Source organism: Oncorhynchus mykiss, chromosome 12, assembly GCF_057628025.1.
Source record: "Oncorhynchus mykiss isolate SJ-2025 chromosome 12, ASM5762802v1, whole genome shotgun sequence".
Taxonomy (NCBI): domain Eukaryota; kingdom Metazoa; phylum Chordata; class Actinopteri; order Salmoniformes; family Salmonidae; genus Oncorhynchus; species Oncorhynchus mykiss.
In genome coordinates this window covers 91461859-91484326 of record NC_143033.1, presented here as the reverse complement: position 1 = coordinate 91484326, position 22468 = coordinate 91461859, and the positions used below count along the sequence as shown (strand labels likewise).

Here is a 22468-nt window from a genome sequence, read left to right as displayed (position 1 = left end):
GTGCGTATTTGGGTCTAAGCTATTAGCCTGATTACCCCAGTGCATTTTAATTGTGTGTTCTGCATTGCCCTACAAGAGACAACGCAGCTCTAAATGTGATGATATAAGCAAAGTGCCCACGGCCTGTGCAGGCTGCATTTCCGATGCAGTATAAAGCAAGCGAGAGGCTGCGTGCCTATAGCACGCAACCATGGACAAGACTCGGAGCCCGGACGATGCCAACTACAGTCCATCACAAAGTGACGGTAACCTCTTGAGTAGATGGCGACAAGAGAGATCATTCATCAAGACAATGAGATGAGTAGCCTATTGTAAGCATCAATTAAATACATCTTAATCGACTTATACTGTACTGACAGCGATACGTCAGTCTGCAATGAGTCCAGACAGGTTAAATATGGTTAGATGTAGGCAAAACAAAATATGTCGGAAAAATGATAAAAACATTTGATAAACTCATGCAATGTTGTGTGTGTTGTGTATGGCGTGTCCATATCAGGACTAACACCGCCTTCTGCTGGAGATAATTTAAATTAATACTTGTCAGACCTAAACATGCCTATTTCGATAGATGTGTTAACAACTGCCTTTGCCCATGAAGAATCATGTGAATAAAATATAACATTGTATTATCTATTGTAAACGAAAAAGCCGACCGCATTCATTTTGATATATGCATACAATTATGCGTAATGTTTGGGTAGGCTATAGCCTATAGGCTACACTTATAGTCTACATAAAGTCATTTGAGTAGGCTGGAGCCTATAGCAGTGTTCCCCAACTGGCATCCCGCGGGCCGAAATCTGTTCCAAAGTATTCCCACACATAATAGAGAGATATACAGTAACAGTCAAAAGTTTGGACACACCTACTCATTCAAGGGTTTTTCTTTATTTTTACTATTTTCTACATTGTATAATAAGAGTGAAGACATCAAAACTATGAAATAACACATATGGAATCATGTAGTAACCAAAAAAGTGTTAAACAAATCAAAATATATTAGATTTTAGATTCTTCAAAGTAGCCACCCTTTGTCTTGATCTATGCTTTGCACACTCTTGGCATTCTCCCAACCAGCTTCACCTGGAATTATTTTCCAACAGTCTTGAAGGAGTTCCCACATATGCTGGGCACTTGTTGGCTGCTTTTCCTTCACTCTGCGGTTCAACTCACCCCAAACCATCTCAATTGGGTTGAGGTTGGGTGATTGTGGAGGCCAGGTCATCTGATGCAGCACTCCATCACTCTCTTTATTGGTCAAATAGCCCTTACACAGCCTGGAGATGTGTTGGGTCATTGTCCTGTGGAAAAACAAATGATAGTCCCACTAAGCACAAACCAGATGGGATGGCGTATCACTGTAGAATGCTGTGGTAGCCTGCTGGTTAAGTATGCCTTCAATTATAAATAAATCACCATCAGTGTCACCAGCAAAGCACCCCAACACCATCACACCTCCTCCTCCATGTTTCACGGTGGGAACCACACATGCGGAGATAATCCATTCACATTCTCTGTGTCTCACAAAGACATGGCGGTTGGAACCAAAAATCTCGAATTTGGACTCATTAGACCAAAAGACAGATTTCCATGTTAGTTGACAACTCAACCAAATGTAAATCAAAACTAGCCGTTTAACTGATGTATGTGTCCTGTGGGGTGGCTCTGCATGGCATCCCAGTTTCGTAAATAGTTGTATTGATCGAAGGCTTTTCTTTCTCAGGCGGTAAAAGGTGATGGAGGACACTCACGTCGAATTCCATTCATACCCTCTCCATCTGTCTTCATCTCCCAACTGACTGACGGATACTCTATATCCAACACCACACAGGTGACATGCTATTCCCGTTAGTGCAGTGTCGCATTGAGAAAGGAAGGCGTTCTTTCTACCATTCCATCCAGGTATAAACACGATGTCAAGGTGAAGTTGTTTGAGAGCTAATAAACTGTTCGGAGTGTCTATATAGCTGGTGTATGAGCATAGCATTCAACCTTTGTAGCCAGGCCTAGTTCACACACATGGGCGTAAAGGTTGCCGGCATTATTTAAACTCATTGCCTACAAAGAAGGATCAGGTGGTAAGAGGCTTAATTTAAAAAACGTATTTACTGAATCTGTGGACAGTTAACCTGCATGGAATTGTTAATGGTCCTCTATGCAGGGGAGTCGCAGAAGGGTCAGAATGCGTATTACAGTGACTATATCAAAATGTTTCGTGCATAATATGCCTAGCTGTGTTTGTGTCAATTAATAAATCAATTAGATCAATCACGGAAAAGCATGAAGCCATGAAGAGCTGAAGTGTTCTTTTCTACCATGGGTCTACCCTTAGCAACATATCTTAATAGGCTATCATGATATTGACATTCTACCCTGGAAAAAGAAACCAAACATTTTGTAACTTTATGAGCTTAAAATGTTTTTACATTGTATCAATAGGGTTGGCCTGCGACTGAAAATTGATATCCCCAAACAACAGATTTTCTTTTATCTGCCCAGATGCGTGAATGGTTGGTCCATGAAGTCTACTAGCCTACTTTGGTTTCAAGGCGGCTATGACCTTGCCACGTCTTTAGGCACTCACACACGTGGCCCTAACTCAGAGCCCCTGAACAACCTAATTTGTTACGTTAAAAATAGCAATAATTTAGCAAAACCGATGCTGATATAGTAACGGGGACTCAAACTCCTATAAATGGTGTGGGTCACGGTAATACAAAACAGAAGGAAATGGGTTAGGGTCAGCCAACTCGAGTTATCCACTGTTTTTCACTTGCCTTCACGCAGCGTAAAGGTGAGTAGGATGTGCGCTCTCCGAAGGAACTTCAGTGCGCAAAGGGATCTCAGATGGGGGCATTGAATTGGAATACATCAGAATAGTGAATATGGAACCAAAATCTTACATGGAGCACTGGACCTCTCAGTAAAAATTGATTAAAAACATTTTAGGGACAATTTTCAGCAGAGGCAAACTTGATCATTTATGGACAGCAGTTGTGAAGGTGGATAACACTTTGAGCTTCTTACCATCCGTTATAATCATTAGTCACTGATTTGTTCTCCTCTTTATTTTATTTATTTGCAAAACAATAAGATTATGATAATTAGAAGACAAAAGAGAAGTACACGTGCAGCGTGTATGGAGAGGTAAAAAAAACAAAACGGGGCTTGTAAAAGCACCTCCTTTCAAATAGAGAAAAATAAAGAGTAATCGAATGGAATAACTAATAGTTTTATTTTTTACAAATGCCAGATGTTACTCAAAAGAGACAATCACCAAAAGCTATGCCTCGAAAAGTTGGGTTTCCTGAGATGGGGGTCATTGTCTAAATGCCTCTGATAGGCGTGAAATAGAGGGTGATTCTGTTACAGATGTCGTGAATGTAATTCCATTTACTGACTCATATTACACACTCGTATTACAAGCAAACCCAAAAAATAGTAGCCTATATTTACCACATAAACAATATGCCTATAATTATTTAAAATAGTCTATTTAACCTTTTACACTCGTGGAAATTGGCTTATATGGATAGGGATAAATTGAAATGTTTCTTGCAGAAGAAATATGAAAATCATATGCATAACAATGGTATCAATTGAAAGGGAACAGTTTGAAAATTATGGGAAAATTATTAGACACAACGGTTCACCTGACTGACACAAGACTGAATCCAAACATTACGTTGTTGATTTTATGTGCATTTTACTTCTCGTACTTCTCGTGCATTTTACTTCTATGTGCATTTTACTTCTCGCGGCATTTGTTGATAACGAAATCTGATAATACTATGGAAACATTCAGTAACATGACACGAACATTCCTGGAAAATGCGGGTTAGGTGCAAAATAAGACAAATAAATGACAAGGTTTGAGTGAGAGGACAACCTGGTGTCTCCAAGTGGCCACACACCTCTCCAAATTGTGCACAGTTCCTAAGTCATTTTACTCAAAGAAGAGTCTTCAACTATAAGGTGCTTTTTTTTTAAGCTCTCCTAGAGCAAGTACACATAGTTATTTTGTGAGTAACACAACCCTGCAACCCTGCCATCACACAATTACTGTTGTTGTTTACAAAATCCCAAAACAGTCCATTATAAATTGCAATCTGGGTCAGGCGAGCATGATTTAAAAGCATGTTCTGTTGCCAACACGATATTACAGTTTTAGGCTTTCACAATGCAATTCAGGGAAAAATATAATAATTTTGGTGCGCTTTGAAAGGAGTCATTAGTGCATTCTGGTGCATGTTCCGCGGCTAATTTTCTTCACAAAAGACAAACATAGGCTCATTATGTTCAGAACAACGCAGGGTAAGACGAAATCTCATATTCTAACTGTACATCAGAAACATTGACACTGTATGTGACATGGGTTTTAGGATATGAAAATGTGAAGTGCACATTTGGACTCATGGGTGTTTGGCTTGCTTATATGACATCAAAGTGGTATTTATTATAATCTTCAACGTCTCCTTTTTCAAAAATACATAGAGTCTTCATAATTTACAGCATTTTCCTCAGACAACAAAACATTTGCAAAAGTTTCCCAATTAGCGGGAGTGATGGGGCCAGGCTGCAACTGTCGTATGAGGTGCTCAAGTTCCAACACAAGTTCAGAACAGCTGTCAGTCAAAGTAAAATAAAAACATACAGTGTTGTGAAGTGCAGAGCCAGAGCTTTGACGTCATGTATAGCCACTGCTCTCTGATTTAGGAGTTTATCAGTGCCCAAATTTGCCATTTTCAATCCACATAGGTGTGAATGTAAAGGGCTACAATGTAATGTAGCTTTAAAAACATTATTTCCCCACATGTCACTAATTTGTCAAAGTGATGAAAAAAAAGATTACATTATAAATGCTTCTACACGCTGAAAAGATTGAGAAATTGGTAATTAGTCAAATCTGTGGCCGAACCGACTAGCACTGCATGTTTTGCGCCAAGTTGGAGTTGTGCGCATGACGCACACGTTTGGGTCGATTTACAGAGTTGGCATCTATTTCTTCCCACAGTGGCAAATAAAATATAATACTACTCATTTAAAAACGTTAAAATATATATCTTGTCTTTCTATTCATCTTAATTTTAACCTTAATGTAACCTCGTGGGTTATTCACTCTTGAAAACAACGTCTAAATGTGACCCCTATAGTGTTGACAGTGTTAACAGTTAAATGTAAGAACATTATAATTTCCCAGACAATGGCCGCACTTCTCGCTGCAGCTGATGTGACCGCTCAGGTACGAATTATACCAGTTTGTCAACAAAAATCAGCAGGTCCAATTTTTCTTCACTTCAAACCTACTATGTCAGATTGTGTTTCACTTGTGTGTTTCACAAAGTACTCGTTGTATAGTATACTTTCTACAGTGCATAATAGAGCCAGAAAAGATGCTCAATATATCACCAGCATAGACAGATAACACCATAGTGCCCATGAAGCTCATCACTAAGCTAAGGACCCTGGGACTAAACACCTCCCTCTGCAACTGGATCCTGGACTTCCTGACGGGTGCCCCCAGGTGGTAAGGCTAGGCAACAACACGTCTGCCATGCTGATCCCCAACACTGGGGCCCCTCAGGGGTGTGTACTTAGTCCCCTCCTGTACTCCCTGTTCACCCACGACTGCGGGGCCAAACACGACTCCAACACCATCATTAAGTTTGCTGACGACACAACAGTGGTAGGCCTGATCACCGAGAACGATGAGACAACCTATAGGGAGGTCAGATAATTGGCAGTGTGGTGCCAGGACAACAACCTCTTCCTCAATGTGAGCAAGACAAAGGAGCTGATCGTGAACTACAGGAAAAGGAGGGCCGAACAGGCCACCATTAACATCAACAGGGCTGTAGTGTAGTGGAGCGGGTCGAGAGTTTCAAATTCCTTGTCCACATCACCAACAAACTATCATGATCCAAACACACCAAGACAGTCGTGAAGAGGGCTCCCTCAGGAGAGATTTGGCATGGGTCCCCAGATCCTCAAAAAGTTCTACAGCTGCACCATTGAGAGCATCCTGACCGGTTGCATCACCGCCAGGTATGACAACTGCTCCACATCTGACCCTAAGGTGCTACAGAGGGTAGTGTGTACGGCCCGATACATCCCTGGGGCCAAGCTTCCTGCCATCCAGGGCCTCTATACCAGGCGGTGCCTGAGAAAGGCCCTGAAAATTGTCAAAGACTCCAGCCACCCTAGTCATAGAGAGTTTTCTCTGCTAGCGGTACCGGAGCACCAAGTCTAGGACCAAAAGGCTCCTTAACAGCTTCTAGACCCAAGCCATAAGACTGCTGAACAATTCATCAAATGGCCACCGGACTATTTACAATTTCCAATAACACATTTGTATATTTGGTACACATTTGAGGCGTTATAGTTGGTTTATTCATCATCATGCTGTACAACTGATATACATGGAGTCCACAGTGAATGAAATGCTGACCTGCAGGTTCACCTCTCAACACTGCAGCAAACATAGCAGAAAGTAAATGGCTAAAGAAACAGTAATACAAATATTTACAAAACTTTAAAACAATAAAACTTTCAAACAATAAAATAGAATAGTAGGAGTACTTGATGATGTTGTGAGGGGTCCTTGATGATGTTGTGAGGGGTACTTGATGATGTTGTGAGGGGTCCTTGATGATGTTGTGAGGGGTCCTTGATGATGTTGTGAGGGGTCCTTGATGATGTTGTGAGAGGTCCTTGATGATGTTGTGAAAGGTCCTTGATGATGTTGAGGGCCTTCCTCAGGCATCGCTTGGAGTAGATGTCCTGTATGGGTGGGAGTACAGTACCTGTGATGTACTGGGCCGTCTTCAACACCTGCTGAAGGGCATTGCAGTCGAGAGCGGAGCAGTTTCCATAACAGACCTTCCAGGATCCAGTTGCTGAGGGTGGTTTCCTGACCCAGGGCCCTGAGTTTGGTGATGAGCTTGCCGCCATCTTGTTTATTTCAAATATTCTCATTGATCAAGACAGGTGAGTGTCATTCAACGCAACACTTAATTTCTGAGTTGCGCTCATGACATGCGGCACCTGAGAGAAGATTTGAAAAAGGTGGCGTCTTACACATTGCTGGATTACTTTATGGAGCAAAAAAAGGATTTTGTTTAATAATGGAACATTTTCTAAATTCAAACGAACCACCTGCAACTAGACATGGAAGTTTAAAAGACATGCGTTGTCTTCATGGTCGGGAATTGAGGAAGTATCACCAAGAAAATGTTGGTTGAAAATTCTCTGTGCAAAATGCATTACACTAAGTAACAATCAGCAAGCTGGAACAGTAATACTGGTCTGAGTAGACAAAGTTTTATAAGCTACACTAAACCAACATCCCTCCCTCCATCATCTCTCTCTCTCTGGCTGTTCCTGCAGAACTTCTCTGCCAGCGACAGAGTACTCACAGACAAAGTGACCAAGGTTTTCCTGGTGGCTGAGGACGAGGATGGTGATGGCAAGATTGGAGTTGACAGTAAGAGAACTTTAACCCAGCTCATCATGGTTGAGGGACACTGCAGGGATGATATGTTGGTGTACTGGTAACAAAGAAATTGGACATATAGCTGGGACCCAGAGTTTTTCCTGACCACATGACGTTAACAAGGAAAAACAACACTAGAGGAGATTTGCTACATTGACTGCCTTGTGTGTATAAGAGCAAGAGGTTTTTGTCTTTTTTTCAGTACTACTGCAGCAGGTGGACACTGATTTTCTGATTTGTTGACTGCATCGTATTATTCAAACATGAACTATATGGTCAATATTCTTGGTTGAGCATATTTTGCACAATACTAATGATAATTAAACTCTATCCACATTTCACAGAGTTTCCTGCCCTTGTAAAGGCATAATTGTCCATTGACCAAGATCCACCGCTTTTCACGGAACCAGAATCACTAACTTTCAGCTAAATTCATATTTTTATTTATTTATGCGGACTATATTTCTCAAGATGGAGCACAATGTCCTTACAGTGTATTGTTAATGGTATTTGGATGTGTTATAATGATCTGAAAATGGCTTGTGAAAATTGTACAATCGTATATACACTTTCGAGGAATAGTGAAAACCCAGTAATAAATACTATTTTGGTGTAAACATTGTCTTTCCAGCTTTGCCCCTCGATGCTTTCGAAACCAATGTGGTGAGAAATAAGGTCTTAGTTCCAGATTTATAATGTATGTGCTGTCTTGTGAACTCCTTTGTCACTATCACACCAAGACAGCACAAACAGATCTGGAATTCAGGCTTTTGGGGAACATTTGAGGAGTTTTCAAATGTATCCTGTGTGTCTATCTATAAGGTCATTGCTAGTGTGAGAGGTTACGAGGGGAGAGAGAGAGACGTGCACCTGTTTTAATAACGCCCAGATCGGAGAGGGGAGTCCTGTAGGATTTGGACCAGGTCCTGGCATGCTTCTAGTGTGGGGGAAGTCCTTGGGCATCACTGGTATACTTCCTAAGGGATTTGCAGAGGATATATTTCATATTACTCTGATAGAGCCTTGCAGGTCTGCCCGCCTGCTGCCCCCTCATGGATCCTCCCTCTCTGGATGGCACTTCCACTTTGGTGAAGGGGACAAAGTGCTGGAGAAAACTGACACTGCAACAGAATGGCCAAGAATAGCCTTGTGTCATTATGTTGAGTCAGCGGGACATTTTAAATACATTTTAAATACAGTGTAACCAGTGTGTGGGGTTCCCTTATAAATACTTAAGGAGATGGTGGTATTTTCAGTCATGTCAGATTGTGTTTATCTGCATAATTTTTGAAAACTTGTGGCACATCTTGCAATGTATTTGTAGGTTGTTTATTTGACATATAATTAAACGTGACTTACAGTAAATAATTTACAGTAGCTAACTAACAATTGTCCTATTATAGCTTATCTAAGATAATTAATTCCATATCCTCTCATTTAACAGTCAAAACATGTACACAGACTGTGTTCAGCCAATCAGTGTATCACTGACCCCATTGGTGCAACATAGTAACTACCCAACTAAGTAATGTATCCGGTAATACAACACGCAACACTTTTGCGACATAAGCGTGCCGCAATCAATTCATTTTCCAGACAGAAAAATAGGTGTCGTGATAGTTTATCCCCGCCCAACACCTCCAGTCAAAGATAGGACAGTGATGCCACCTGCAGAAAAAAAAATATAATGTTCGCTATAAACTTTAATATACATTTGCTGTAAAACTGCGTAATGAACAGTTAAACATTATGGTGGAATGGTGCATTGTGTTCTATCCAGTAGCCAAACCATGTGAAAGTAATAAACAGTATATCGACGTTTGTTTTGAGACATATTTTCCTTTATTTTCCAAGTACTCTGAGCGATGTAAAGGGTAACAAAAATATACAAATGCAAAGGACTTGAGCGTGCAGTATAGGCTAGACATGAAGTATAGTACAACTTACTGTAGGCTACTCCACATGATCGTATTACATTTATAGGCTTACAGAAGCGGCAGACACTTTTTGGCTATGCACGTTTAGTCCGGGATACACCAATGAACGTGGAAGATCATGCGTAAATTTGCTTTCACGAGACATTGCATGATAAAATCTAAGGCAATCATAAAAATGTTGCAAGTAAATTGCTCTCATGTAAAATATTAAACGTTTAGTGCAGCCTCATTTCTTATAATATGAAAATATTAAATCATAAAAGCATCATATTTTCTCTAAACCAACACGGTTTACGCACATCCAATACTTCACCTTAATGCAATTAATGATTGGAAACTCTTACAAAGACATTCAGAGTAACACAAAATCGTTTTAAACAGACCTCTCAAGTCCAGCATATGCATGCATATTACATGAACACTACAACCCTCCTTAGAAACTTCACTAATGACCGCGTTGATATCCATAGGCTACAAGAACCTCTCAATATAAACGGTCAGAATCTTTTTAGCAACCGTCGATTCCATCCCTGTCACTCAGCAGAACATATTCTTAGCAATGGGGGATATTATGGACTTTTTTCAAACGCACCTTTTAAGCATCTTCATTTATGAAACTTAAAATAGATCGGATCTCTTGCCAGTGGACAATCCCCCCACCCCCTCCGGTGTCGGTTACATTATGCCTCGGGTTTCGGTTGAGTGAAAGTATATAAGGTCAGCAGTATCGATGGGAACACCACTCGCTGCAGTCGCCTGAAGTCTTCTCTATCAACCGTTCACCAAAGACGTCAGAGGTGAGTTTCAGTGCGGTGCGAAGGAAGTACAGGAACCCAGGATCCATAAAAATGCAACAGCATCCAGGCTTTTGCTGTACATTTTATCATATGCGCTCTTTACAATTTACGTGGGACTGCAAGCTGTTGCGTCATCCAAAACACCCAAAGGCTGAGATGTTGTTTCTGTATTTGGACGCACCCGGAGCGGGACGGATTTGGACAATTGCAAATCAGTTTCTCAGATGGAACGTTTGGAATGCACATCAACATCTTTATCAAAGACCAACATGTGCAGTGGGCTGCCTTAACTATCAGGGCTTTCCTTTTGGGAACCACTAAAAACGTTTCAATTGGATTTGATATGAATTCCCAAATTACACCCATTGGTCGAGACAGGCACATTTGAGGGCAGCTTGACACATTTGATTTGATCTGGCTCATTGCGTTATAATCAAACGGATGGTGAAAGGGGCTCTGCTTTTATCAAAAGACCACCAGCCAAATGCCGGTAAACAGTGGCTGGTCGGTTTGAAATATTTGTTTGACATCCTGCGTAATGAAGTGGATTATCTATTTTAAATTCAATAAAATGGGTTGAGTCGTGCTGAAATTTTGTTTGGTAGAAAGTCTGAGTGTTTGGTGATTTGTTCCTATTTTTTATCATTATTTTTTTGTGCCCTGGTATTGCACAACATAATAATAGTTTAGTACTTGCCTGGTAATAACCTCTCAAACATGTTGTAGATTAAATGCAATGCTCAATACCGAACGTTGAAATGCTAAATCAAAATTGTATTAAAGTAACAATTTCTCCCTTTTTTTCAACATTCAGCTCAAAATGGCCTGTGCCCATCTGTGCAAGGAGGCTGACATCAAAACCGCATTGGAAGCGTGCAAAGGTAGGCCCTAGTTCGTTTACTTCCCCCTCCACCTAAAAAGCCCTTTCAACACAAGTATGTTGTATGATAAATGTGAAATTAGCAATATGAACACACGATTACCTCTCTAGGCTGTAGTTGCATTGTGTGTTTACTTGCAGGTTACACAATAGGCATATATCCTTCATATTTGCGTTACAGCCGCCGACAGCTTCAACTTCAAGACCTTCTTCCATACGATTGGCTTTGCCTCGAAGTCCGCCGACGACGTCAAGAAGGCTTTCAAGGTCATTGACCAGGATGCAAGTGGCTTTATTGAGGTGGAGGAGCTGAAGTAAGAGCCATGCACCATTACAGTACAAATAACAGACAATTGATTAAACCAATGCAGGAGACTTTATCCAATTGTATCCGTGCGCATGCATTGTAAAAGTCAGGGTACATTAGTGCATTGGTCTGCATACATTCTGCATACATTCAAATTAAACTAAACTAATATTTGTGTCTCTTTCTCTAGGCTGTTCCTTCAGAACTTTTGCCCCAAGGCCAGGGTACTTACCGATGCAGAGACAAAGGCTTTCCTCAAGGCTGGTGATGCCGATGGTGATGGCATGATTGGAATTGATGGTACGAAACATAGCATACATGGGATAATCAATGCGTTAACCAATGTCACTTGCATACATACAGTGGTGTAATGTACTTAAGTAAAACTACTTTAAAGTACTACTTAAGTAGTATTTGGGGGGTATCTGTACTTTACTTTACTATTAATATTTTAGACTACTTTCACTTTTACTTCACTACATTCCTAAAGAAAATGATGTACTTTTTACTCCATACGTTTTTCCTTCACCCAAAAGTACTCGTTACATGTTGAATGTTTAGCAGGACAGGAAAATGGTCCAATTCATGCACTTATCAAGAGAACATCCCTGGTCATCACTACTGCCTCTTATCTGGCTGACTCACCACACACAAATTCATATTCTGTCAAATTGATGTCTGAGTGTTGGAGTGTACCCCTGGCTATCTGTACATTTTAAATGCAAGAACATGGTACCATCTGCTTTGCTTAATATAAGGAATTTGAAATTATTTATACTTGTGGTACTTAAGTATATTTTACAAATTCCATTTACTTTTGATACTTAAGTATATTTAGAACCAAATACTTTTAGACTTTCACTCAAGTAGTATTTTACTGGGTGACTTTCACTTTTACTTGAGTAACTTTCTATTAAGGTATCTTTACTTTTACTCAAGTATGACAATTGGGTACTTTTTTCACCGCTGCTTGAATATTAATAACGATGTTTATGATCTGGTGTCAATCTATATTAAGGCCTAAGAAAGTACATGAATGTTATAAGACACTGGAAAGGGTTAATGGTTGTATTTTTCTTTTGCAGAGTTCGCTGTATTGGTTAAGCAATAAAGAGCAACTGACCAAGACCTCACCTGAAGAAACAATATTGCCCAAGACCTCCCCATTTCATCTGAATATAAATACTTTTTATACATTTGCTTGCAAGAAGTTTCCTCCTGTGCGGCACACTGTCCAAAATTATGGTTGTGAATGTAGCGCGGATGTGTTCATGTCTTATACGAATTTTGCTTACTGTAAAATCTATGATGCACTTTTCAGGAAAGGACGTTAGATAAAAAATAATCAATATTCTTTTGGAATAAAAGGTCTTTGTATTATTTCCTATTTAATTAATCAAATGTGTTTATCTGAGTTCAGATGCCATAAGTTTAACTTCACACACATAAATGGAACCGGTTTATATGAACTGTAATTGAGAAAACGCCTGCCATTTTATTCGCTAATAATTATACATAATAATTCATGACACATAGTCTATTTTGCTGATAATAAAAAAAACACGACGATCATTGTGCAAGTACAAGTTTACACACAAAGGCGCACAGGCACACACAAACCGAGGTGTGAGACAGAGAGACAGAGAGACAGAGCGAGAGAGAAGGACAATAAAAGTCAATAAAACAAATGACAGCATGGCCAAGCACCAATTTAGTTTTTCCGCCCTCATATGAAAATAGGTAACATAAATGTTCTACTTAAACAATATATTCATCCATAATTGACTTCCTATCCTAGACTAGAGACAATGACTGGGAGTTCAAGTGATTCCAATTATGTTCGACACAGTACCGTAGAGCATTGGTTCCTAACCGGGGGTACTAGGACCCCTGGGGGTACTTGGCCTATCTGCAGGGGGTACTCGAGAAGACTCATGAGACCATAGACCTACTGGTAAAATGCACATGAGGGGGTACTCCAGGGGTACTACGGCAGAGCTAAATTCAGTTGGTGGTACATTAACCGAAAAAGGTTAGGAACCATTGCCTTAGAGTCTGCATACATACAGTATATATATATAAGGCCAAAACACATGCTTCAATATGTTTTATATTGTTTTTAGTCAATCAATGTATGTATAAAGCCCTCATTAAAAACGTCTCTATGGCTTGATGTGCGGTGTTACAGTTGACCTACTGACAGAATTTAGCAGCCCCACATGGGAGTATAGTCCATGCGTCGGCGTTAGGAGTCCACTAGATGGCGGCAAACACAAAGACAGTGAGTAATCTTCCCAAGGCAGCGTTTCCCCTAAATATAGCCAGAGGTGCGTACTGAGGTGTATTCAGGGTAGTGAAATATAATATAATGAATATAATAATCATGAAAGCTGATACGATTCCCTCGATAGGTTAAATTTTTATCTGAACGTTATCTGTAATATTACATTCTCCTGAACAGGTACTGTGATACTGATGGTATGTCGGGACTGATGATTCAGGGACAACTGTAACATTTTTGCTAAATCTAACCTAACTACGGAAAGAAGTGACTTCGCGTAGCAGGTTAGGAGAACCAACGCAGCAGGTTAAGATAACTAACGCATCAGGATAGGAGAATGAACGTCATTAAAGGGTATGGGTTAGGCTTAGCTAAAATGCTACTTGTCAACAACTGTGATCCCCGACGCTACAACTAGATGAAGCTGTACTCCATCTAGCCACAACCGTAGAAACCATCAGTCCCGACAAACCATCAGTAGGCATATTATATAACACAGGCCCTTGATGTATGTTTGAAGAGTCACATTAAAACGGAGAACGAACCATGAAACAACATCTCGTGCAGCTTTTTAAACCATACACCCACAAAACGGGAAAACGAACTGCCATTGACTTAGGCTACTATAACCATGTCAGGCAAAGCTGTCTGATTTAGTAATTTACTTTTGGTATTGGGCATTTGGCAATATAGTTGCACTGTCACGAGGGAAAAGCCAGTGCAAACAAACATAAAACAGCGCTAATAACATTGAAATATGATTTAGCACCACGGACAGCGGCGGAACCCCCTGCGATCAGAAGTTTCAGGACCATGTTCAAAATTTCATGTAATCATAATACACTGAATTCGGATAATTAATGCAGTTAGCCTATTATCTGGAACTGCATATGATATGTCTACACAATTTTCTATATGATTAAACCCAACAAGAAACACACAACCGTTTCTTCCGTGGCAACGGAGCATCTCTAATCCGTTTCTGTTCGACACTGGATTAGCCAAAACAAATTACGTCTTTCCCGCCCTGGGACAATGAGAAGGCTTACCCCTGCAGCCAACCCATGTCCGTACGTAAGCTTGTAAGGAAAATTAGCAAATGTAAATGAATAAATTACCGGCCAGTAACCGTATAGGCGATGAGGTATCAGAATAGCGCATGACATCACCGCCTGTCGGTAAAGCGCACCGCTCGATCCGGTGTCCTCATCAGTCTCTCTTTCACATACGACCAGGGAGAGGGTTAGCCTATTGAGTTTCCCCCCATGCATCTGCCGCTGGAGCCCCAAATCCTAGAAAGAGGTTTCGGACATTGGACATGGAGACGTTAGACGCACGATTTCTCGTTCGTGCGCCAAGTCACAACATCTGATTTGAAAGGTCAGACTGTGAGTGAGCGACCTGCAGGATTAGTTCTAATGATTTAAATTACAAACCTTGAATCAATGAACTACATTTATATTAAAATGACCATAAAGTGGTCCCAAGGGAAATGTTTTCTCCTCATGCGTACATGTTTGGAGAGTTAGTGGAAGCGCAGAATATAGTCTACACACAATACACACCAACTCTCCCACCAAATATGCAGCAAAATAAAACAGCAATATTAAACAGTGAAAATACAAGCCTAACATGTCCTAAAGGATCAGTGACCCAGCCTACTACTACTACTCCTACTCTTTAAGCGCACGTGCCCACTCGATCATTTCAGCAGTCACGCAATTAATTTGTGCACAAAAAGTACAATACATGCAAATGCAATAACCGTTGGGGCGAGAACACTCAGTCTAAAGGTGCCTTATACTTGGAATATTCAGCCTATATATGCATGGTACGTTTAAATAAGGTTCACTTGACCTGTCCTTGAGCGACCTTTACCCACCTACTTTGCACAACACACTAACGCCTGCGGTCTGGGTAGGGCTCGCGCGGTCGCTAGCTGATGCGCTCGACCGCTGCCTGCTTCCGCTGCTGAAGCTGTGGTGGGCAGGTGCCAAGTACTGTAGTCTATAAATCCCCACGCGCGCGCCGCGGTTTTTCACGGAATTGAACTGCTTGCAAGCTGGAGCTGGTCTATGATTGTTGTCTGCCTCCGGCTATAGGGGATATTTTGCGATATCCCTACCTCAAAAGGTGTCATATTTCTGGTTGAGTGGTGCCACTTGTTATTAAACACGCAGAGGGAATTGTCAAGACTAAATGTCAGACTTTGTTTCAAAACGTTAATGATGAGAATCATAACAGAATATGATTTTGATAAATAATTCGTTTTATGCAGATTTTGTATTTAAAAGGACACAAATCAGATGCCATCTGTATCACTGATGACATCCTATGCAGTGCACTCTCTCCCTACCACTAACACATGCATGCACGCCTTTACAGTGAGAAGTGAGCCCACATGCAGGTTGCACACCTTCAACTTTCCCCTTGTCCAATGATGAATAATAGCTGTTCTCCACAGTCCAGAAGCAGGGTATCCTCCAAGGGATAGGGTTAATGCACTCTCTGCAGACCTCTCCGTTTACTTCCACATACAGTGACATTGTTTCAGGGTTGTCCTCTGAAGGTATAGGCCTTCTGCCATTGGTCACATTTTACAGGCTGCCCAAATGCAGTATTTCATTTCACTGCTTCAATAACACTGTGAAGAATTGCAAAGATAAGCATTGTTCTAAATTGATCACTCTGTTAGATCTCCTATCGCTATGGGTCGCCAGCAGCTACAGTGATGATACTGAAGAAGTGTGACCATTTATATCTGAGGGATGGCCTGGGTGACCTCAATAGAAAAGATGCAATCTCTCTCTCTCTCTCCATTTCCCAAAACTCTATTCCAACACAGATGCCATAGGCAAATGTGTGTGTATGTGAGTTTCTGCGTGCGTGCATGTGTGTATGGACCCTAATTGACATTAAATCATCATGCAGAATCAAGTGGGACATTGAAAAAAAACCTTGTGTCCTTTAATCAGAACTCTGGACAGTTCCATGATAGTTCAATATTTACCCTCGTCCGGCCAATAGTGTGAGAGAAGGTTAAATAAATTGTCATGATGACATTTCGTGATAGACAACCCCTGTTGTGTGTGTGTATCTGTTGAGTTGAGTATTATTAGATTTGGAGGGGATAATCTAACCCCATCTGGTGGGTCCAACAGAGTAGCAGGGAATGAAAAATTGGGTCTGTTTAAATCCAAATGAGGGCACATTTTTTGACAGATTTGCAGGGGATTTGGGCCAGAGGGTTCATTCTCAGGGGGATGTGGGCTACTATACCACACAATGGCCACACTGTATCCCTCCACAACGATTTCAACATCCAATATCAACATACCCAGTTATACATTTTATAATTTAATCTGGTTTATTGGAACTTGACTTCTCTCTCAATGCAGTTTGCATTCTCACTGAATGACCCTTTTCACTGAGGACAATATACTGTATGTGTGACACAAATACCAGCTCTGTGACTGCTTGTAGAGAGAGAGAGAGAGGGGGGGGGGGGAGGGGGGATATATGTTGATATATGTACATGTTAGCACCATATATATATAGAGAGAGAGAGAGAGACAGAGAGAGAGAGAGAGAGAGAGAGAGAGGGAGGGAAGGAAGGAGAAGACGACAGACAGAGATTAGCCTTGTTTACACCTTGCGCTATGTTAGTTTCGTGATCTGATCAATATGATCCAATAACTATCTGATCAAAGTTTGTTGCATCAACACATTTTAATAAAATGTGTCTCTTATCCCTTCTTCCTTACCCAGTGTACCCTCCACTGTGTTTGAATTGTGAACAGACTAGCCTGACCATGTAGATCTGTTAATACTTGATTGATATCCAGACCCAATGCGTGCCTGTCTTTTAATCATTCTGTGTAAAAATGTGGGCAAAATCGGAATGTGGACAAGATCAGGACACAGGGCGCATGTTAGCACCAGGTATAAACAGGGCTAGAGAGACTGCACATTTTTGTACCATAGTACTGTATTATAATTCGAGAAGGGAAGGAGAGGGGGAGGAGGACTGGGTTAGGTGTGGGTGGGAGGAGGGGATATAGAATAATGCACTGATGACTTAATTTGCCATTTACAAGGGCGTTACTGATGTCCACAGTAGTCAGTCTCCTGCCCATGGGCGTTATAAAGGGTAAAGGTTAATTAGTTAGGGAAGAAATTTGATCAGGGGCGGGCAGTTAAAATTTGATACTCAGACAGGTAATTCAAGCATTCCCTATTGTCACCTCAATCAGACCTATATAAATCGTCTCTGACGGACACCAGTCACCGCATAGCCTTACTCGTCTCTTTTGGATCAACGACCGGGCAAGAACCTCAACGCGGTGAGTTGACTTTGCGCTCTGAACTTAACTCAGAGCAGTCATTCTCTGCCACTTTGAGAGATATAGACTGTTGTCTTTTTTTTTATCATTCGCTTCGTTTGTGTTTATAATTAGAAGTTTACTTGGCTTTAATGTTTACACAAAGGATGCGGTAACAGCGTATTAGACAAAGTTCTGCCATATTTTCTTTTAAGGAAGTATCTAATTCATTCTTTGCTATCCGTTTTAGCAAATTCTTTTACAGTGTTTCAGTATATTGATTCCGACCAAGATGAGTCTGAGGGCATACTAAAGATAATTTGCCAGTAGTGGTATTTGGAGTAGGCCTACCTAGCTCAGATCAAGCAATAGGCTCTGGGGAATTACTGAGAAAATATGTCAACACAACTGTTATGTGCATGAGCTAAATCAATAGACCTTAGCCAATAGTTATGACACGCATATAGCCTATGTTTTATAGGCCTCTGAAACTGTGCTTAAAAGATGCTATCCAAATAATTATAATATTCTGCACCAGTCAGAATGCCTTGTCTTCAAAGAAGAAGTATGCATTGCTGTTTAGCCTACCTGACTAAATGTGTTAATAATTCACCACTTTTGTTCATTCGACAGGATTAAAATGTCGCTCTCATCTATCCTTTCCGCTGATGCCATAGACGCTGCTATGAAGGACTGCCAAGGTATCATCTTCCACTCATATCATTATTGCTTTCTTCATTAGATTCCTTCACCGCATTAGTGATAGCCTAGGCTATGGGCAGATTCACTATACTAAATAAAGTCAAATAAGGTAGTCCATTGTTGATGTCAAACAAAAAACAGAAGTATAGGCCTACTTAGGTGGATCAAAATGAGGCCTATTTTAGAGAAAACACATGTAGGCTACATAGACTCACACGAAACCCTCAAAGCATTTAGGACAGAATATATAGCAGTTGTCTCTGTCAGTTTTTGTCCCTAAATATATCAGGAAGAATTATAATGCAAACAATTGTCTTAATTTAAATTGAGTTTTTGAATAAATCAAAATGTGATATGCCTATGAGTGAACACGACTAGACTAAACAGATTAGTTGGTTATTTGAATCAGCTGCAACATGGTCTCAGAGCATTTCATATTATTCTGTGTGTAAATCTGAGACTCCATTTAGAGTGATGTGTTACGTTTCGTTTTGTATGCATTCATTTGCGGATGTCCATCAACTATTTCACATGATATGTTATTAATTGCAATTCGTGTTATATGTTACGAATTTGCAAAACGTGCAGTATGTTACGAACTTGCAAAATGTACAATATGTTAGGAATTCGCAAAACATATGATATGTAATGAATTCTAGCTAGGTGGATAGGTGGCTAAAAGGGTAAAGGTTAGGGTTCGTGTTCGCGTTCTTCCACAAGCCCTACCTCCACTTCCTCGTTAACGACCTGTACCAGAGCTAAGGCCGAACACGCCTGTTCATTTTTTCTCATGTCATCCTTACCCCATCAGCACCGGACTCCTTCAACTGCAAGAAGTTCTTCCAGCAGTGTGGCTTGACCAAAAAGAGTCCCGCGGAGGTGAAGAAAGTCTTCGGGATACTGGACAACGACGCCAGCGGCTTCATTGAGGAGGAGGAACTCAAGTGAGTCGGCTACAATTGTTGCACTTTTAGTTTGTGATAAACTACAATCTTTGTGTTTTTTCTACTACAATAATTAGGCCTAAAGAAAATAGCCTATATATTGTTATTGATGCCGCATAGCCTATATCAAAATGTATCTATCCTCTGTTGGCCCTAAACGTGTTAGGCTACCTGTCATTTTGCACAGGTTAGTGTTATTTGTCACGAATCTTGTTCTGGAGACAGCTCTGCAGTGGTCACTAGCTTGCACAGCGACAAAGTCATAAAATCGGATTTGAAACCTAACTCTAACCTTTACCCTAACACACTGCTAACCCTAATGCCTAACCCTAACCTTAAATCAAGACAAAAAGCTAATTTATTACATTTATTTATTAATTTTTTTACCCCTTTTTCCCCCCAATTACGACATTCAATTGGCAGTTAAAGTCTTGTCCGATTCCTGCAACTCCCATAAGGACTCGGAGAGGCAAAGGTCAAGAGCTGTGCGTCATCCGAAACACAACCCTGTCAAGCCGCACTGTTTCTTGACACAATGCACGCTTAACCCAGAAGCCAGCCACACCAATGTGTCGGAGGAAACACTGTACACCTGGCGACCGTGTCAGCGTGCATGCACCTGACCCACCACAGGAGTCGCTAGAGCGAGATGGGACAAGGACCTCCTGGCCGGCCAAACCTTCCCCTAACTGGACGACGCTGGGTCAATTGTGCGTCGCCCTCATGGGTCTCCCGGTTGCGACACAGCCCGGTATCGATCCAGGATCTGTAGTAATGAAGCTAGCACTGCGATGCAGTGCCTTAGACCGCTGCGCCACTCGGGAGGCCCTAAAAGCAAATATTTGTTTTTATGCATTTTTACAATATAAACAATTTTGACTTTGCAGCTGGCCCATCTAGCGGAAATTGCTCAGTTCTGCCTCAAGGACTTATCCCAATCAACGTCAACCTAACTTTGCTTGAAAGTAGGCTACTTCTTGAAGATAGGCTTTGTAAACTAGCACATCTTTACTAATGCGCCCCCATCAAGAGATGGTCAATTATCATTATTTAGTTCATTCACGAGTCCTGGGGGTCATAGGTGCCTTTTGCACTGTAATGACGGCATATTAAGCCTGCTTTCAGTAAGCATGTCCTCTACAACTCCTAAAGATGTTTTATTTGTTCTTCTTTCCAGGACAGATCCTTGAGGTTAAAATACTCTTTTAAAAGGGTGACCACCATAGTCTGTCTAAGATATATGGATTAAACAATATCCATTCATCATTAATGTCTGATTGGTTTTTCTTTGTTACCCAGACAATACTACTTCCTCAATATCTGAAGGGTTCTGCTGCAGAGTTGCCGGTCATGGCAACTGTGTAGAATAGCCACATCACAGTAAGCACGGTATGTTAGTGGTCTCGGTGTGTGTGTGTGTCCGTCTCAGATTCTTCCTCCAGAGGTTCAACCCCGGGGCCCGTGTCCTGACTGAAAAAGAGACCAAGGCCTTCATGTCTGCTGCTGATGATGACAGCGACGGCATGATTGGAGCAGATGGTGTGTATCTTACACTAGTTTGGTGATGATGATGATGACAATTATAAAGATGATGATGATCACAATGATGTCGTTTTTGCTGATGATGACGGCAATGAAGAGGTGGATGAGAGTGATGTTTGATTATGTCGATGGAAGTTTGAAGGAGTGATCTCATTCGATACCAAATCAGTTGAGATTGTACAGGTCTGAATCTGGTTGCATTATGATAGTAAGCAGATTACAGAATTGTAATTGCCAATGGGTAATATAAATACTTTTTACAGTTCTACATTGAACCTCCTCTGTCAATTGCAGTCTAAATTACAATATGTAGTGTAGTGTCTTGGTAAAATATTCTCAAATGTGCATCCTTGCAATGATTCCTTGAGTTGGTTGAGATGTCACTATGTCCCATATTCATTCATTGAATTGGTTGAGATGTCACTATGTCCCATATTCATTCATTGAATTGGTTGAGATGTCGCTATGTCCCATATTCATTCATTGAATTGGTTGAGATGTCACTATGTCCCAAATTCATTCATTGAGTTAGTTGAGATGTCACTATGTCCCAAATTCATTAATTGAGTTAGTTGAGATGTCACTATGTCCCAAACCAAAGAGCCAAACCTAATGTGTCTTTTCTCTCTCATATTCTGGCTAATTATTTATCTTCCTGTCTTTCCTTTCTGCCCACAGAGTTCCAGGCCATGGTCCTATCCTGAATACCTGTACAACACCCTCCATACCTCTTTCTCCCCACAGAGTTCCAGGCCATGGTCCTATCCTGAATACCTGTACAATACCTCTTTCTCCTCGCCCCACTCCAGCGCTAGGATTTATAACTTTACTTTTCCATCTGTCAATCTATTTGGAAACATGTATTTTTTTTTTGCAAGCCTCCGGTTCAGACTACCTACAACTCACTGATTTTTATTTTTGCTTTTTGCATACGTTTTAGACTGGTCATTCATTATATTATTGCCCAACATGTATCACTTACCAAATTACTGAGAAAATAAAATAATAAAATGCATTCTAAAATCTCCTCCTTGGTTATTGACTTTTTTACTCAAATATGAATTGTCCTGAAATAATGCCACACAGTGTTGCTATAAAATGCCATACAAAGTGATAACCCTATTGGACAGTGTGCACAGTATTGTACAGTACAGTGTCCATATTAGGACAGTCTCAGCAGGAGTTGTTTCAGCCTCAGTGTCTCTTGTTCTGTACAGATGTAATGAAATGCCTCGAGACTGTGAACTTATATAAAGTATAA

The 22468-nt window shown here is 40.8% G+C and overlaps 2 protein-coding genes across 3 annotated transcripts; both read left to right on the top strand.

Moving 5' to 3' along the window:
- Nucleotides 1-10175: 10175 nt before the first annotated feature.
- pvalb1 (parvalbumin 1) lies at nt 10176-13589 on the top strand. 2 transcript variants are annotated; one of them, XM_021558678.3, is made up of 5 exons: nt 10176-10229; nt 11044-11110; nt 11291-11423; nt 11607-11716; nt 12502-13589. In XM_021558678.3, exons 2-5 carry the CDS (start codon nt 11050-11052, stop codon nt 12525-12527), a joined length of 330 nt encoding a protein of 109 aa, XP_021414353.1. In that variant the 5' UTR covers nt 10176-10229; nt 11044-11049; the 3' UTR covers nt 12528-13589.
- A 4101-nt stretch (nt 13590-17690) lies between these two features.
- LOC110538784 (parvalbumin, thymic CPV3-like) lies at nt 17691-22234 on the top strand. Its single transcript, XM_036972989.2, has 5 exons — nt 17691-18040; nt 18653-18720; nt 19533-19665; nt 21095-21204; nt 21886-22234. The coding sequence occupies exons 2-5, from the start codon at nt 18660-18662 to the stop codon at nt 21909-21911; spliced, it is 330 nt and encodes a 109-aa protein (XP_036828884.1). The 5' UTR covers nt 17691-18040; nt 18653-18659; the 3' UTR covers nt 21912-22234.
- Nucleotides 22235-22468: the final 234 nt, after the last annotated feature.

What these genes read in the sequence shown, in the direction of transcription:
- LOC110538784 (XM_036972989.2), top strand. Translation starts at nt 18,660, where the DNA reads ATGTCGCTCTCATCTATCCTTTCCGCTGATGCCATAGACGCTGCTATG. An exon ending in TGCTATGAAGGACTGCCAAG is followed by an intron (nt 18,721 to 19,532) that starts GTATCATCTTCC and finishes TTACCCCATCAG; the next exon opens with CACCGGACTCCTTCAACTGC. An exon ending in CGGCATGATTGGAGCAGATG is followed by an intron (nt 21,205 to 21,885) that starts GTGTGTATCTTA and finishes TTCTGCCCACAG; the next exon opens with AGTTCCAGGCCATGGTCCTA.
- pvalb1 (XM_021558678.3), top strand. Translation starts at nt 11,050, where the DNA reads ATGGCCTGTGCCCATCTGTGCAAGGAGGCTGACATCAAAACCGCATTG. An exon ending in CGCATTGGAAGCGTGCAAAG is followed by an intron (nt 11,111 to 11,290) that starts GTAGGCCCTAGT and finishes TTTGCGTTACAG; the next exon opens with CCGCCGACAGCTTCAACTTC. An exon ending in TGGCATGATTGGAATTGATG is followed by an intron (nt 11,717 to 12,501) that starts GTACGAAACATA and finishes TTTCTTTTGCAG; the next exon opens with AGTTCGCTGTATTGGTTAAG.